At 37.8% G+C, this 17,811-nt stretch overlaps 1 protein-coding gene across 8 annotated transcripts in view; it reads left to right on the top strand.

Moving 5' to 3' along the window:
• The window catches only part of USP34 (ubiquitin specific peptidase 34), a 133,124-nt gene that overhangs the window by 61,302 nt on the left and 54,011 nt on the right, over positions 1-17,811 (top strand). For all 8 annotated transcript variants that reach the window (XM_065739436.1, XM_065739432.1, XM_065739433.1 and 5 more), the window contains 12 exons: positions 913-1,028; positions 1,112-1,239; positions 2,335-2,424; positions 4,034-4,129; positions 5,417-5,499; positions 10,050-10,204; positions 10,949-11,062; positions 11,971-12,070; positions 12,204-12,363; positions 12,744-12,870; positions 12,970-13,117; positions 16,519-16,619. In XM_065739436.1, coding sequence (XP_065595508.1) covers positions 913-1,028; positions 1,112-1,239; positions 2,335-2,424; positions 4,034-4,129; positions 5,417-5,499; positions 10,050-10,204; positions 10,949-11,062; positions 11,971-12,070; positions 12,204-12,363; positions 12,744-12,870; positions 12,970-13,117; positions 16,519-16,619 — 1,418 coding nt within the window. The remainder of the gene's footprint in view (positions 1-912; positions 1,029-1,111; positions 1,240-2,334; positions 2,425-4,033; positions 4,130-5,416; positions 5,500-10,049; positions 10,205-10,948; positions 11,063-11,970; positions 12,071-12,203; positions 12,364-12,743; positions 12,871-12,969; positions 13,118-16,518; positions 16,620-17,811) is intronic.

The following is a 17,811-nucleotide window of genomic DNA, read 5'->3' as shown; positions in this document are numbered from 1 at the left end:
CTTTTACTGTTCTTCAGAGTGCAATTTCAGATGCCATTTATAAAGCTTTGAAAGAATTGTGTTATATTTCCATATGCTATTGTGGCAGCTTTGTTTATTACTTTATCTTCCTTTTAAATATAATGGAGGGGAATATGGTTAGTGAAGGGTATGAATTTTTTTGGTTTTTTTTTTCCACTGGTTTGGCAGAACCAAGTTTGCTTTCTTCCAGCAGACAGTAAAAGCAGTACTGTTGGTAACTTTTCCTGAATTATGCTTGAGTGTTTCCTCTTTAGGCATAGTATTTCTTGTTATCTGATACCAAACTATAATTTCAGACACTGAAAATTGAGGAAGACACTTTGTTGGTAATGGCATAGTGGGATACACTACTAGAATTTCTTAGTTAAAAATGATCGAAATTGGCATTTCTTTTCCATATGTATTGTACATTTTGCTGAAGATTCAAATTATTATTTGAGCATGAAGCCTTCAGTGCAGGTTATTTTTGACACATGTAGTTTTGCATGTTTCATTAACGAGCTGCACACAAACTAAAATTCCAACTTGACTTTGCTGTTAATAATAATGTTCAATAGTAGATAAATGAGTGATGTAAGAGTGAAAGGAATTTGCTTCTTTTTTTTTTGCTTTCCAACAATAGTATTTAAAAACTACTCCCTTCAGGCCACAGTGCTACAGAAAAGCTTAAGAGATGTTTATATTAATTAAATCTAATTAAATGAAAAAGGAATTGCACCTTTATCTGCTAAGTAGTGTTTTTATTGCACCTGCACTGTTTTGTTGCACATAAATACCAACTGCCCTGCTGACTACTTGCAGTGTCATATTTTGTGTTTTTCCTTCACTTAGGGAGTAATGTTTAGATAGTTCCTTCTGGTTGCTCAGTAATGGTCTTTATATTTTGTTCAGGACCAGCAGTTCATAAACATCAATATAATAGCAGTGCAGTGACGGACATTAATTTGGATAATGTTTGTAAGAAAGGAAACACCCTTCTGTGGGATCTGGTCCAGGATGAAGATGCAGTAAGTTGAATACTAGAAAAGAGTTCTTTTTTAAGGAAAATAGATATATGTTATTCAGTGACCTTTCTTTCTACTTGCTGTAGATTCATCTTTCTGAAGGGTTAATAAATGAAGCAGAGAAGCTGCTCTGTTCTTTAGTATGCTGGTTCACTGACAGACAGATTCGAATGAGATTTATTGAAGGCTGCTTAGAAAATTTAGCAAACAACAGGTAACTGACATTATATTCTTTACATTTATATTTTTTTTGACATATAGGAAATTGAAGTTGAATGTATCAGTTACTTAATTTTACAGGAGGGCAAGTTGAAACAGAAGTGAAAATATAGAAGTATAAAGTGCTACATGTATGTCTGATGTCCCGTTTTTCTATTCTGCCAGCATCCTGAATTTCTCATGTTCTTCTATTTGTCTGTTCTCCCTTCTAGCAGAGGTCACTGCCTTTCTGCCAGTTGGTAAAATCAAGGCCACATCTTAAATATTTGAGTACAAACTCGTGCCTTAGCGTAAGCATTTGGAACTGAATATTTAAATTTTGCATTTAAACAACTGATAAACAGACAAATTCTTATCCATCAAGTCTGTTACGGAATTTAATTTCCTTGGAAGAAGCAGCTGGAGGATGAAGATATACTTTGGCCTTAATTCTTTTAATACCAGCCAAAATTGTGAGATTGTACAGTTCAAAGATTGGCCAAAGGGTAATTCTGTTGATTTAACAAGTCAGCTGCTGGATAAACACCTGCAGTTTTTCTTGTTACCTTTTCTCTAAGAACTGTATCTGTAAGGTAATATAGAAGTATATGGAGATGCTAATAGACACATGAAGCTATGAATTACAGGCATGAAATTTGACATCTATATACTGTCAGTGCTCTTCTTGAGCTTTTACTGACAGTAGTTCCATAGTACACATCGTTGTTAGTCTGCCTCGATGTTTTAAAGGAAATTGATTTCTACTCTTTCATCTGTTTGTAGAAAAAATGTATTCATTTTGCACAAGTTTCAAAAGATAAGTATTATGAACTGCAAAAATAAAAATTTACCTTCTGAATTTTAGATACTTTCAAATAAGTTAAATGCAAACTGGTTTATGTCAGTACTTGTCTGACAGCTCTTTGTGTAAGGCATGATACATAAAGAATTTGAAGTTCAGATACAGAAAACTGGTAAAACTCCATGCAGGTGTTTTCAGATACTTTCAGTTTGCATAGCTGCTCATTGAACAGGAGCTTCACTAAGTAATTATAAAGCTATTTTAATTCCATAACAGTCATATTAGAGTCAAACTTTCTCTCTCCTTTAGATCACTAGTAGTTTCACTTCGTCTTCTTCCAAAGTTATTTGGTACGTTTCAACAATTTGGGAGCAGTTATGATACACATTGGATAACAATGTAAGTAGATTCCCTGCAAACAGAAATAATAACATTTAGATGACTGCTTTGAGGCTTGCTCTGATCGTGTGGTCCAAATTAGTAATGTCTTAAGATGATGATGTGTTAGTTATCTGGCACAGTTCCATGAATTTGTCTAATCACTCAGTTTTATTCCTCATAAGCACCGCTGTTTCAATTGAGATGAGGACTAATTTATTTATTTTACTGTTTTCCCCAACCCTAGTCAAAGTCATCAGACAGTACTGGACATGCAGTAACAGTGCATTGTAAAATGTTGTAGTAACTTGATGAGCGTGATCTTGACAAAATAGAGGAGTGGGCAATCACCAACTGCATAAAGTCTTACAAAAGCAAGTACTGGATTCTACAGCAGCACAGGATTGCTCTGGATGTGCATACAGATTGGGGGACAAGAAGCTGGAGAGCAGCACTGCAGAAAGGAATCTAGGGGTTCTAGCTGATGGCAGGTTGAAGGCGAGGCACCAGTGTGTCCTTGAGTCAAAAGGCCTTACAGTACTGAGGGGGACCCAGCCCTGCACTGCCAGCTGGACAAGAGGAGTTGTCACCCCTGCTCTGTGCAGGCCTCACCTCCAGCACTGGGTGCAGGTATCAGCATGTAAGAGGGACATAAAACTATTAGAGAGAGTATCTAAGGGAGATCTGCAAAGATAGGAAGAGTCTGGAGGGCAGGGGGTGTGAGGAGAGGGCTCGTGGTGGCTGCAGCTCCTGCATGGAGTGGAGCGGCAGTGCAGAGCTCTGCTCTCTTGGGCAGTGACGGGGCCCAAGGGAAGGGCACTGATCTGAGTCTGAGGAGGCCCAAGAGAAGGTGAAGAGGCTCTGCCACAGGGGGCAGTGGGCATGGATCAAGCCCCACTGGAGCTCAGGGAGCACTGGGAGGATGCTCTCAGATGTACGGTCTCAGTTTCAGATGGTGCTGTTGTGGAGCCAGGAGTTGGACTCAGTGATCCATCTGTACAGGTTCCTTCCAAATTAAGGATATTTTATGAATGAACGGTTCTGCTGTGTTTGTGTATCAAATGCTTGTAAATATTAAAGTGGTTTCTAAGTCTTTGAAGTGTGAAAATTTGTAGCATAGCATTCCTCATTAGAGTAAACAGCTGGTTAATCCAACTATAGAGAATGGACTGCTTGAAGTACTAGGTAATCTAGGTATCCTTTTATCAGCATTATTTCTTGATGTTTTTGATGTGTCATTGAAATATCTGCCTGATTCTGGTTTTGGGCTTAGACTTTTGTTGAATCTGGGCCTTTTGGAACCATTTTTAAGGGCTGCAAAGGGATTGTTCTTGTCAAGCCTGTGCCTGATGTCAGTGTTATGGAGCCTTAATGGTTAAAAGGGAAAAGGGAGTGCTGTAGTTTGAATTTATGGTAGATGGAAAATGCAAAATTAAGTTTGTTCTTATTAATTCTATTTATTAATTTTTATTTATGTATTAATTTTTGTTAATATTTTATTAATTCTATTTATTAATTCTATTTATTATTAAATCTGTGTGCATATTTCTGAAAAGCTGTCTTAATTTCTGTAGCCGTTCTGGTAATTTGAAGCAGGCCATAATACTTTCTGCCTTCTAAATTTACACAGGTGGGCAGAAAAGGAACTTAACATGATGAAACTTTTCTTTGATAATTTGGTACACTACATCCAGGCAGTCAGGGAGGGACGACATAAACACGCATTGTAAGTACACAACTGACTTTGTTTGGTATTTTATGATTTTAAACATATTTTACTGCTCTTCTTCTTCTGGTGTTATTGAGAATATATATATTTTTTAAGTATGTGCATTCTAGATACTAGATATGAGAAAGAAATTCTTTACTGTGAGGGTGGTGAGACACTGAAACATGTTGTCTGGAGAGGTTATGGATGCCCTCTCCCTGGAAGCATTCAAGGCCAGGCTGGATGGAGCTGTGAGCAGCCTGCTCCAGAGAGAGGTGTCCCTGCCTGGAGCAGGGGGTTGGAACTAGGTTATCACAGAAGCACCTTCCAACCCAAACTGTTCTGTGATTCTCTATTGCATCACTTGTATATGATGCAATATTACTATTTACATAACTGACTAAAACTATGGAGCCTAAACTTCTATGATTCTATAGTGAATTTAAATGCTTAGACAGGAAAAGATCTATAATCAGATTTAAAATATTTTTTTTCTTAAATAACAAAATGAAACAACAGCAACATTCTGTCATTGTTAGACATAATTTTGATTGTTTATTTACAGATGAAATTGTGATTTTAGAAATGCAGAGGAATTCTAATAGGTACCATGTTATAAAACTATTTAAATATTTCAGTTTGGATATGTTATCGTTAACCTTTACAGTAGTTATTCTGTTCTAATACACTCACCCATACTTTCCAGTATATATGCTTAACATTACGTGTATATACACAAGTGATAAAAATTTCTAGCTTCCCAATCCCAGTTTTTGACAGTATTTTAATCCTTTATGTACCATTATATTGGATATTTCTCTAATGAGAAATTAATTCCAGAGCTGTTTGAAAGCGAGGTGAACTGCTTTAAATTTAGGCTAGATGTACATTGTTTTACTCCTTCAACTATTAATTTTATAGCTTATAAATTGGAACAAAGTTGGTATTTTTATATAGGTTAAAAAATATTTTAAACCATCTGTACCAGATGTAATCATGGCTCTGTTGTGTAAATACCAGCTTTTTAAAGTTAAAAAAAAAAAAAAGAAGTTAAGTTCCTGTAAGGTGGAAATAATAAAATAAGACATAAATTCAGGGTCTTAAAACCCCTACCTTTCCTTGTTCTGCAGTGTATTTAATGCAAGTCAAAACTATCTACTGAACTGGAAGGTCAGAAAAAATTTATAAGAAAAAATTAAACTTATAAGAGGAATTTGCGCAAATGGGAAAAAAGTTATGACAATGAGCGATTATATATTGCTAAGTTAAATAACCTATCTTTCTTATACCAATATAAACTTTTAGATATAGCCACAGTGCAGAAGTTCAAGTTCGTCTTCAATTCTTGACTTGTGTGTTTTCAACTCTCGGATCACCAGATCATTTCAGTAAGTATTTTAGCTTACTTTATCAGAGAAGCACTTCACAATCAGGCTTGCATACTTCTTAACAATTATTGATATTTTAAGTAAAAATGGCATTGTGAAAAGTACACTTTTAAGTAATTTAAATACTGCTTCAAAAGAAAGGTTTGGTTTTTTGCTGATAGACAGAACCGACACTGGAATTCAGATTCAGTTGCCAGTCTGTGAGAGCAAGATTTTTTGATCTCTTGTGTTTTAGTTTTCCAAATAAAAAGATTGTAGTAGTTACTGAAATGAAGAGAAAATATGCTGTATTTGTGGGTTTGCACTCATGTCCATAATATTTTCAGAGGTCTTGTACTGAAGAATACAGTGTGTAAGTTGTAATACCAAAAAGGGATTTTTTACTTACTGTTTTAATACTGTTAGAAACAGTTTATACTTCTTGTAGGATCTTTTGCAGAAGTGGTAATCTGTATGACAGAGTACGTGTGCTAAAATCTTTTCATTCTTTAAACTTAAACCTAGTATTTGTTGTGACTTGATATATTTTTGTGTGTGTGGCTCATGGAATTAGAATCTGAACATAATTTTTTGTTCTATTAAGCCTTGGAGGCTTACCCTTACTCTTAAACTCGTTTGGGCACTCTCTTCTTAAGCTCTTGTGAAATAGTAGCATTTAGTATGGTCTCAGCATCAGCACTGAAGCACTGAACAGTTTGAGTTGACGGTGTTATCATGGCAGAGGCACAAGGGAAAAAAAATAAATAAAGAAGCAAGAGAAGGAGGAAAAAAAACCTGCATGAGCAGAGCTGTGCACTCTAGGGGACAGGGAGAAGGGGAAATGGTACAGAGATAACAGATGGGTCAACAAAAATAAAAACCAGCGATTTGAGGATGAATGTCTACTAAATCGAACAGTTGGGAGAGACAAAAGTTTCCTAACCAAATTTGAGAGCTTCCCCAGGGGATGCACACGTGCTGTATATATCCGCGGCAGCTGAGAGCATGCACCAAGCCACAGAGGCTGGTGTCCAGTCTGGAGCTTCACCCCTCTGCCACTCCCCACCACACCATTAATGCTTTGACTCTCAGTGTGATGTTCTGATGTGGAATACCAACATCAAAACCACAACATTCCACCCCTTTATTCCACATCATCACATCATGCTTAACATATATCTGTATACAAACAAAACAGTAATTAACATGAATTACATACAAACATATCTATATACATATATATACATGGAGTTACTGACTGCACTCCCCCAGCATCAAATTCCCTTGTGGGACACACTGGACGTCCCCATTTTTATCCATCACCCACCAGGTGCACCCAGGTCCCTGTGCAAAAACAGTTCCACGGAGGGGTTTGCCCTTTCCGGAGGCTGGAAGGACACATACCACTTTTCCCAGCATGCTCTTTACCTATACCATAGGGACCTTATCTCCCTCTATGGTCTGCAGGGAACTGGATTGTGTAGGACCCTCTTGGTTGACTGCTCTCCTAGTGTTGACCAGCCAGGTGGCTTCTGCCAGATTTCTCTCCCAATGCTTAAATGTCCCGCCACCCATTGCTCTCAACGTGGTTTTTAACAACCCGTTGTAGCGCTCGATCTTACCAGCAGCTGGTGCATGGTAGGAGATATGTTAGATCCATTCAGTGCCGTGTTCTTTGGCCCAAATATCCACAAGTGAACTTTTGAAATGAGTCCCATTATGAGACTCAATTCTCTCTGGAGTGCCATGTCACCACAGGATTTGTTTCTCTAAGCCTAAGATGGTGTTTCGGGCGGTAGCATGGGGTACTGCATATGTCTCAAGCCACCCAGTGGTTGCCTCTACCATGGTGAGCACGTAACGCTTACCACTGCGAGTTCGTGGCAAGGTGATATAATCAACCTGCCACGCCTCCCCATATTTATACTTTTCCCATCGCCCTTCCTGCCAGAGGGGTTTCATCCTCTTGGCTTGTTTAATTATGGCACATGTGTCACAGTCATGGATAACCTGTGCAGTGGAGTCCATAGTTAAGTCCACCCCTCGGTCTCTAGCTCACTTACAGGTCGCATCCCTTCCTTGATGGCCTGAGGTCTCATGGGCCCACCGAGCTAAAAATAACTCCTTTGTTCTGGCAGTCCAAGTCTATCTGAGCCACTTCAATTTTGGCAGCTCGATCTGCCTGATGGTTATTATTCTGTTCTTCAGTAGCTTGACTCTTGGGCACATGTTGTTTTTTTCCCACTGCTGCAACCACCCCCGTAAAGCATTTGCCACCATCCAAGAGTCAGTATAAAGATACAGCATTGGCCACCTCTCCCATTCAGCCACATCTAAAGCCAGCTGGACAGCCTTTACCTCTGCAAATTGACTTGATTCTCCTCCTCCTTCAGTGGCCTCTGCAACACGTCACATGGGGCTCCACACAGCAGATTTCCATCTGTGGTGCTTACCCACAGTGCGACACGATCCATCTGTGAACAGGGCATATCTCTTTTCATTGTCTGGTTGTTCATTATATGGTAGGGCCTCTTGGCACGTGATACCTCCTCTGCTGGTGATGCTCCAAACCTTTTACCTTCAGGCCAGTCCATGATCACTTCTAGGATTCCTGGATGACTGAGATTCCCCATCCAAGCTCGTTGTGTAATCAGGGCAGTCCACTTACTCCAGGTGACGCTGGTAACATGATGGGTGGAGGGAACCTTTCCTTTGAGCATCCAGCTCAGCACTGGCAGTCGAGGTGCCAGGAGGAGCTGCGTTTCAGTACCGATTACTTCAGAAGCAGCTCAAACCCCCTCTTATGTGGCTAAGATCTCCTTCTCAGTTGGAGTGCAGCACTCCTCAGACCCCCTGTATGCTTTGCTCCAAAATCCCAGGGGTCAGCCTCAGGTCTTTCCAGGGGCTCTTTATACAGACTCTAAGTGGGATCTTCCTTTCCAGCAGCAGTGTAGAGGATGTTCTTTACGTCCTGTCCCATCTGCACTGGTCCCAGGGCCACGGCACAGGCTGTCTCCTGCTTAATTTGCTCAAGGGCCTGCTGCTGCTCAGGACCCCATGCAAAATTATTCTTCTTCTGCATCACCTGATAGAGGGGGCTTACTATGAGGTTGTAGTTTGGGATGTGCACTCTCCAAAAACCTACTACACCCAGAAAAGACTGTGTCTCTTTCTTGCTAGTGGGTGGTGACATACTGGTGATTTTGTCGACCACATCTCGTGGGATGTGACGACATCCATCTTGCCATCTTACTCCTACAAACTGAATTTCTTGAGCAGATCCTTTCACTTTGTTCCGCTTAATAGCGAAACCAGCACCCAGAAGAATTTGGATGATTTGCTCTCCTTTCTCAAAAACTTCCTCTGCTGTATCACCCCACACAACAATGTCATCAATATACTGGAGGTGCTCAGGTGCACCACCCTGTTCCAGTGTGGTTTGAATCAGCCCATGGCAAATGGTTGGGCTGTGCTTCCACCCCTGGGGCAAACGGTTCCAGGTGTACTGAACGCCCCTCCAGGTGAAAGCAAACTGTGGTCTGCACTCTGTGGCCAAAGGAATAGAGAAGAATGCATTCATGATGTCAGTGGTGGCATACCACTTGGCTGCTTTCGACTCCAGTTCATATTGCAGCTCCAACATGTCTGGCACAGCAGCACTCAGTGGGGGTGTGACTTCATTCAGGCCACGGTAATCTACCGTCAGCCTCCATTCTCCACTGGCTTTACGCACCGGCCATATGGGGCTGTTAAACGGTGAGTGGGTTTTGCTGATCACTCCCTGGCTCTCTAGCTGACAAATCAAGTTATGAATGGGGAGCAAGGAATCCCTGTTGGTGCGGTACTGCCGTCTGTGGGTTGTTTCTGTAACAGTAGGTACCTGCTGCTCCTTTACTTTCAGTACCCCCACAACAAATGGATCTTCTAACAGGCCAGGTAACTCCTCAGACCTTTCTGAGCTGCACAATTCGTTACCCAAATTTTTGCTGAATTTCTCAGGATCCTACAGGTTCTCAAGAGTAAAATCCCATACCACCAGGGGTCCCCATGCTTCTGATCACTTTCTTAAATCTCTCTACGTTCCCTGCCATTCAGCATTCTCTGGTTTCAAGGAAAGCCTCCTCCACATGATGTAAAATCAGGTTGCAAGGAGTACATTCAGGAAGACTGATAATAGTCCCTAGGCTGGCATCCTGAACACACATAAGGAACTGGAAGGAGATCTTGGGAGCCCATCCAAACACAATATCATGTTATATTAGCTGGGATGTCTAGGCACCAGACAGTTATCTCCCTCAGTGCCCTCCAGTGCTTATACACAGATACGACTGATATTGAACTTAAGGAACTTATGAAAATAAGCCAACGTGTTCTAAGGTACCTAATGACCCTTAGTCATATTATAATTATCTCATCGGTGTGTGGTGCATTTTGTCTTCTGCTGTTTCTGAAATCTTCTTGTCTTGACAAAACCCCTTCTAATTTTTCCGTTTTTTTGGGAGGGGTTTGTAGAATATTATTAGGTATTTGATGTTATACTGGAACAGTTAATAACACTTCCCTGACTTTAGGGTTGAGTTTAGAACAAGTGGACATATTGTGGCACTGCTTAGTAGAAGATTCTGAATGTTATGATGATGCACTACACTGGTTCTTGAATCAAGTACGAAGTAAAGATCAGCATGCTATGGGTATGGAAACTTACAAGCATCTTTTCCTGGAAAAGGTACGCAGAAAGTTAATTACAATCTTTTTAATTCTGATATTTCTTTTTACATCAGCACTGTTTAAAGTATTGTAAATGGTTTCTATGAAGGATATATCTTGAGTTCTATTGAAGGATCTTACTTGCCATGCAAATATTTTTTTTTCTTTTTTCTAATTTGGCAGAAGGTGGAAAGGGATTGGCATGAATTGTTTTTGCACTAATATTTACTGTAGCTTGTGTGTTTTATCTGAAGCTAGTTAGTATTTCAGTGCTTTTAAAAGCTATCAGACCAAAAACAAGCAGTAAAGCTTTTCTCCTCTTTGGGAAGGACATTCAAATCTTATCCACATATTCACTGAAAATACAAACACGATGTAGTAGAGCTAATTGCAAGGGATGCCATTCATTTTAATAGATGGTACTATAGTCTATTGAAACAGATTGTGCAGTAAGTAATGTATTCTGGTTCTTTTTCAAGATTATTCAGTTTAAGTCTCCTTTTTGTAAACGTATGGTTATTTTTTTCACTAAGGTTTCATGTGTGCTATCAGGTTTTTCTGCTGTTGATGTGTTAAGCAACTAATGCTGCAGTAGTAATTGTTATTCCTTCAGCACTGTTACAGTCCAAACCACTGATGGAGAAAAGGGGATTTTTAAAGCTGATTATAGTCAGTTATTTATACTATACATAACACTCAGTGTCATCTTTTATGATAATACATTTTACAATTCTCCATACTAAAGCATATTTATCTTATTTAGATGCCACAGCTAAAACCTGAAACTATTAGTATGACTGGACTAAATCTCTTCCAGCATTTGTGCAATTTGGCTCGATTGGCTACTAGTACATATGATGGTGGCCCAAACTCAGAGGTAAGCCTAGATCCTGTGCACAAGCTTTCTTCTTTCAGGGGAAAGGGGAAACTTAACATTACTTGTCTGCAACTGAACTTATCAAACATACCAGTTTGAATACTGTTGACTGGTTTGAAGCACTGTGTTACAGTCTGTTATGGAGGCAGCATGGATTTCTGCATTGAGGAGAGTCACCTCAAAAATTTAATATGTGAGTGTAAAATGTGGGTCTGGAATTAAAAGTCTGCCAATACTGACCTATACTCATGTCTTTGGGCATCTTATGTCTAAAAAAGGATACAGGAAGCTATAAAGAAAGTGATACCTGTTGCCTGTGCATCTTTGTGCAGTTTATCATTGTCTTTGGATTCTTTAACTGTGTTAGCTGCTGTGTTTAAAGAATAGGTTTGAAAAAATTACTTATATAAACAGTAACATTCAAACTACGTGAAAACTTTTACATGGAATTAAGGATATTTCATTCTGTCTACTAATATTTGTTAAAATGTATCTCAGTTTACTTGCGATGTACATTTTTCTCGTGTAGTTTTTTTTCCCCAATATCTTAGAAGTAAGATGATATGTACGGTATTTTTCTGTGCATTGATTTGATGCAATGGATGATTAAAGTACATGTTTTTACAGTGTTGTAAATGGTTGTAGTTCTAGGTCTTCATTTAAATTTACTTCTGATAGTTAAAAATAAAAACAGCATTTTTGAATTTTAACCAATTATCCTTCAAAGTACAAAATATTCCTATTTCCTACAAAATATTGGTATTTACAGTGATGAGAGTCTAAGCAGAGGAGGTATTTTTAATATTTGCATCAAGAAGCAAATAAAACTTCTAATATCAGAAAGGCTAAACTCCCAGTAAAATAATAAGGCAATGTTTTGTTTCTTTGTTTTCCTTTTGTCCTAACAGTTGTGTGGCATGGACCAGTTCTGGGGTATTGCTCTAAGAGCACAGTCTGGTGATGTCAGTCGAGCAGCTATCCAGTATATCAACTCCTATTATATCAACGGTATGAATTTTCATTTCAGAATTTGTTTTCTGTTTAATATGTTCTAAAGAATATTAACATTATCCTCTTTAATATTAAAATGCATACTCTTAATTATTTGCTTAAATAATTTACTTGGACATTGATTTTTCAGGTAAAACTGGTCTTGAAAAAGAGCAGGAGTTTATTAGTAAATGTATGGAAAGTCTCATGATAGCTTCTGGTAATCTTGAACAAGACTCTCATTCAAGTCTGACAATTATTGAAAGAGGACTCTTAATGCTAAAGACGCATCTGGAAGCTTTTAGGAGAAGGTAAAATAGCACCACAGTGTATTTGGATGCAGAGTTTGTTTCCATTTCTCTCATAGTAATGATGAATGAGTTATGAGTGATTACTTTTTTAATAGAAGTAGTAGTTTCTTTCCTTTTCTTTGTGTAAAGTAAAGACAGTAGTGGATAATGTTGAAAGGCAGAAGATTTTATCACTTAAAAAAGTTGACTGTCATCTTTGTTAAAGAAGTATGGGTATGGTTTGTGTTTACTCATCTCTCACCCAAATTGAAAAATACTGAGAATATGGATCGTTTCCTCTTACTTTGAACACAGAGCCAAGTGTTGCTTGCTTACTGATTGTCTGTGTTAAAGAGGTTTTGATAAAAACCCCTTGTCAAGATTTTTATTTGCTTCTTAAGGTTTGCATATCATCTGAGACAGTGGCAGATTGAAGGTACTGGTATCAGCAGTCATTTGAAAGCCTTGAGTGACAAACAGTCGCTGCCATTAAGAATTGTATGTCAGCCAGCTGGACTTCCTGACAAGGTAGTTAAAATGCCCTTTCAGAATTACATTCTACATTGTTAAATTTTAGTAACCTCATTGTTCACTTCAAAAAGAAAAAAAAATTGCATTTAATTTCAGATGACTATAGAAATGTATCCTAGTGATCAAGTGGCAGATCTTCGAGCTGAAGTCACCCATTGGTATGAAAACTTGCAGAAAGAACAGATAAATCAACAAGCACAGCTTCAGGAGTTCGGCCAAAGCAGTCGAAAAGGGGACTTTCCTGGTAAGCTTTAGTATTCATTCTGTATTTTTTCCCCATGAACCCATTTTTTCCCAGGTTCATCCATTTATAGCTTAGAAGATTACCCTTTTCTTTTTCTGCTTTCCCCAGCATCTTAAGTGAGGAAAGACTGTGATATGCTTTAATCTGTCTATAGTTACAGTTAGCATCGTGCTCACTTTTCATTAATAGCATTCATTAATGGCACATACACATGCTATCAGTTACTTGAAATTGCAAAGAAAATACTGAACTGGCGAAAATCCAATTCTAATGGAGTTTCCATGCATTTTCTCATTTTCATTGTTGTTGTAATTAATTATGACTTTAAGTAATTTACAGATTCCTTTACATGAACTTAATTCTTTATTTTGTGATATGTACACCTTTATTACTCCGCATCTGATTCAGACTCCTAATTTTACCCTGCACATACATATTTCAGTCAGTTGTATTTTTATTACTTCTGTGTCTGATTTTTACTTTGTGATCATCCTGTAGCAAATCTGGAGTGTCACCTTGTTTCTGAGATGGTCATTGCCTGCTTGCAGGCCTGATGAAGAAATTTCTGCTTGTTGTTACCTTTCTTTATGTATTTCTCAGTGATTTTTTTATTTTCTGCTTCCTTTAGAAGGACATTTTCTAAATCCTCCTGTTGCTGTATATTATAGCATCCTTTCAGCCACTGTTGCTGGTTGGAATATTCTTGTTCTTTATATGATGTAGGTTGCTCTGAAAGTGATGCTTCCTGTTTATTTCCACAGAAACTACAACAGATACAAAGAGCACAGTAACACTACTTGACAGAACAAATTCATATAGTTGTCACCATTAACTGTGAACTTTTGCCATTGGTGAACAAGAACCTGCATGCCATACTCATAAAAACATGCCACAGCAGGTCCCCTCCACTGGTACCACTGCTGAAACGTACCTACCCCGTGCCTCACGGTGCTCTCATGCACTGTTTGGTCTCCATTAAGCCTTCAGCAAGTGCTTATGTGGTGTCATCTTTTGTGGGTGTCATCTTTTAGTCATTTTAATATATGTACTTTTTAATTTAATAATTATTGTGCTGATATCCATAATTATGTACATTTTACATTTTATAGGATTTGTTTCATTTGCTAATAATTAGGATACCGTAACTATTGGAAGTTGGAGAACCATAAAGCCAGTGTCCTTTGCTAGTTTTAAAATCTGTATTAGTTATTAATTATGTATTAAGAGCTTTATCTTGTGACTCATTATCCTCATTGACTAATAAATGGATAGAATCCTGGAATTACCTAATCTCTTATTAACCAGCGTTCTCAAGAAGTTTCTTTGCATTGTTCTTTGCATGCCACCATGAGTTTTAAACAGTTTTCTTGCATGTCTTCTACTTTTCAACTAATTTTGAGGAGATAGGACTGAAACTGAGAAGCTAAAACCTGGCTTTATGTTCAGCCAGGCTTTTATTTTGGGGATGATTCCATACGGATGATTAAAAAAAAATAAAATTTGGTCACAAAGATCTCTGTAAATCACAGTTCAGTGTATTGATTATTTTGATTTTGAAACTGTGGTCATTCTGCATCAGAAGAGTATGCTTCTGTCTCAGTGGCCTTAACTGTGTCTCTATAAACATACCAGTAGATCTATGACAAAAAAAAAATCCAACACAATTCCTGCAGTGAACCTGAAGTAGTTGTTAGTTCATTAACTGAGGAAGAAATCACAACAGAGTTTATCAAATACATGATTTTCTTTCACCTTTTTCTTAACAGAGCTAAATCTTACTATCCCTAATCAATTTCCTCTTATTTTCTTGTGTATTTTTTCATTTACTGTGTGTTTATTTTGAGACCCCAATATCTTTTTTAACATCTCTTGCACACTTGAAATTTACAGTGCTGTGAGAAGTGTGAGTTTGCTTTTGTTTCTCACTGGGATCATTTCTTGTGTTTGTTCTTTTGAAATCTATAGCTAGCTAGTTGAAGTGCAGAAGACAGAAAATTTCTGTATTATATTTATGGCTTATGTGTTTACCTGTCTTTATGTGTTTGAAATTATTTTGCACGACTGCACTGATAAACTTTCAAAGCAGCCTGCTGGGGAGAAAGGGAGTGACGAGAGAGAAAAAATTATTCCCAACTGTGTATTAAATCTTGATAGTTTTATTGTTAACTGACAAATGGCTTTGAAAAGGCTACTGAACTTACCAAGAACACATCAAAAGAATTTTTGAGGGGCAGAATTTGAGGATCATGTATTTGTCTGGCATTCCTGGCAGTGTTTATGTGTATACATTTGACTGCAGTGCTGTATATACTGTGTGTCTGTTGTTTTTGAGAAGCATCACATGGATTTGTGTGCACACATTAGCACTTACTGTGGTAGCAGATTGCAGGAGATGTGCTTTCAGAAACTAACAGAAGAATGGTAGCTGTGTATGACAGTGTCTTATGACAATGAAAGAATAAAATGCAAGTTTGATACATGTACATAGGTTTCTTTTTTTTAATTTAATCCATGTCTTTGAATGCTTTGTTTCTGCAGGCAAATAACATGCTGTTTTGAAACATGTTCAGGTTACACAATTCTGAGTAGTTCCCAAGATCTCTAAAAGAGGATCAGAAAAACAGCTTTTTCTGAAGAAGTCATTGAGTGTCAATGAAATCCCATTTATGAAGTATAGTGACAGAGTAGGGCTGCTCTTGAGTGCTCTGGAGGACCAGAGCCTAACATTGGAAAACCAGACTTAAATCCATGACAGATAACTTTTTTTAGTGGAATTGGTTGTTAGAACTATATAAGTAATTGGAGATTATAAATTTGTTGTAAAATGTAAAATGAATTGATACCTAAGGTAACAAGTTTTCTTAATTTATTATCCATAGAATCAGAGATTGCTTGCACCAATTGAAAATCTTAATCTTTTAATTGTTCACATTTGTTCAGTGATTACAGTTCTTTGGAGGATGCTCTAATTTTTTCTTTCTTAAGTACAGAATATCTTCAGTTACAACTTCAGTAAGGTTAATTACTACTTCTTTGCTTTTGCTGACCTTATCACAGACATGTAATACCAAGAGATTTTGCTGATGATCACGGTTATTTCCCAGAATTATTTTCAGGGAAATAGTCTAACTTCAAATTATGGCAGTCATGTTTTTCATCTGTGGTGTGGACACTTCACTGCAACATGGGATTGAACTCTTAGTGAAAATGCTGTTTCCAAATACATGCAGAAAAATGTACTTTAACATAGTAGTCTTTTTTTGTAAGGAAATTGCATTGACTTCTTGCCTGATGTTAATTGCTGCTGAATGATGTGCTATTAAAAGTGAGACTTAGCACTATTGTTAGAAAACAGAACTGACTCAAAAAATTTGCTGTGTTTTTGTTTTTTTATATCCTAGGTGGCCTCATGGGACCTGTGAGAATGATTTCATCTGGGCATGAACTGACAACGGATTATGATGAAAAAACTCTTCATGAGCTGGGTTTTAAGGATATGCAGGTATTACGAACATATAGATATCAATCACTTTTAAAGGGTGATTGGTACATTGTTCTCTTTTTGTTACACTGCTAGTAGATACTGTGGTGATGATGGAAGGTACATTTTTCTTTGGGAGCTTTTTGTGAGAATTGCTAAATCGCTGTTTGAACCAGTGATTGAGCACCTGGTGAAAGGACACAGCCAGACCTGGGAGCACAGCTGAAAGCAGTTTACCTGTGCGACCAGGACCCTAAGGCTGACTGCTGCAAGGGAAGGATCTCTTCTTGGAGGTTGCTTCCTTTGGAGTATTTGGTGAGCCCTGATCCTTGGGATAGGTGAGCAAATCTTTCTTTCTTTAACTGGACTGTGATCATTACCCTTTTTGGGTAATTTAGACCTGGTATTATTTTTCTCTACAGAACATCCTACAGTCTTCTGAAACTAGTTGTTTATTACTCTCTGACATATATGTCCTATGAGCTCAAACCATCAGTCTTTGCTAATGTTGCTAGCCATTAAAAAAAAATTTCTAATAATTTTAAAAGCCTAATTCTGGTTATGTCTGCAGATTTGAAAACTCAAGGAGTGGAAGGAAAAATCTTGATTTTTTTTCCATTAAGCAAGGAGAATGAGGGAACGGTGAACACAGAATCAAGCACCCACATCTTATCCAAATTACTGAAGATGTATTAATTCCATAGTAGAAGTGACTAGTGCTCTCCTTCCATGATTTAAATCTGAAGCATGTTATAATGCTTATTTGTAGGTATTTTGTTTTTACTGAAGCTCACTGAAGACTACAGGGCAGAAAAGCCTAGGTTTGATTTGTATGAATGTGAATGACCTTTTTAGGGAGATAAAACTGTAACAGATCTTTGCATCCAATCATTGTGTACTTTCTTATATCTAAAAAAAAAAACCAGAGCTTATTACTGTACGCCTTCAAAGATCTGTAAACTTTTAGAAAGATGGTCAGTCACTGATAAGCTTATATGTGCCATTGTTGGCTGTTAGCAATTGTAGAGGTTAGTCTGTGTTAAGTGTTGCTGTTTCAAATTGAGCAATCTCTTAGGCTGTATCTTTCTTCTTTTTCCACTTTGCTAAATGAATTAAGCTGATAGAAAAGGAAGAACTCTTTTTTTATTTTTATATTTTTTCACGTTAACATAGATCAGACTTTACAGAGTTGAACTACGGGACATCCAGGTGA

Source organism: Cyrtonyx montezumae, unplaced genomic scaffold (genome assembly GCF_038088225.1).
Source record: "Cyrtonyx montezumae isolate F1298 unplaced genomic scaffold, pur_monq_1.0 scaffold_24, whole genome shotgun sequence".
In the NCBI taxonomy this organism is placed as follows: domain Eukaryota; kingdom Metazoa; phylum Chordata; class Aves; order Galliformes; family Odontophoridae; genus Cyrtonyx; species Cyrtonyx montezumae.
This window is presented reverse-complemented; position numbering and strand designations above follow the sequence as displayed.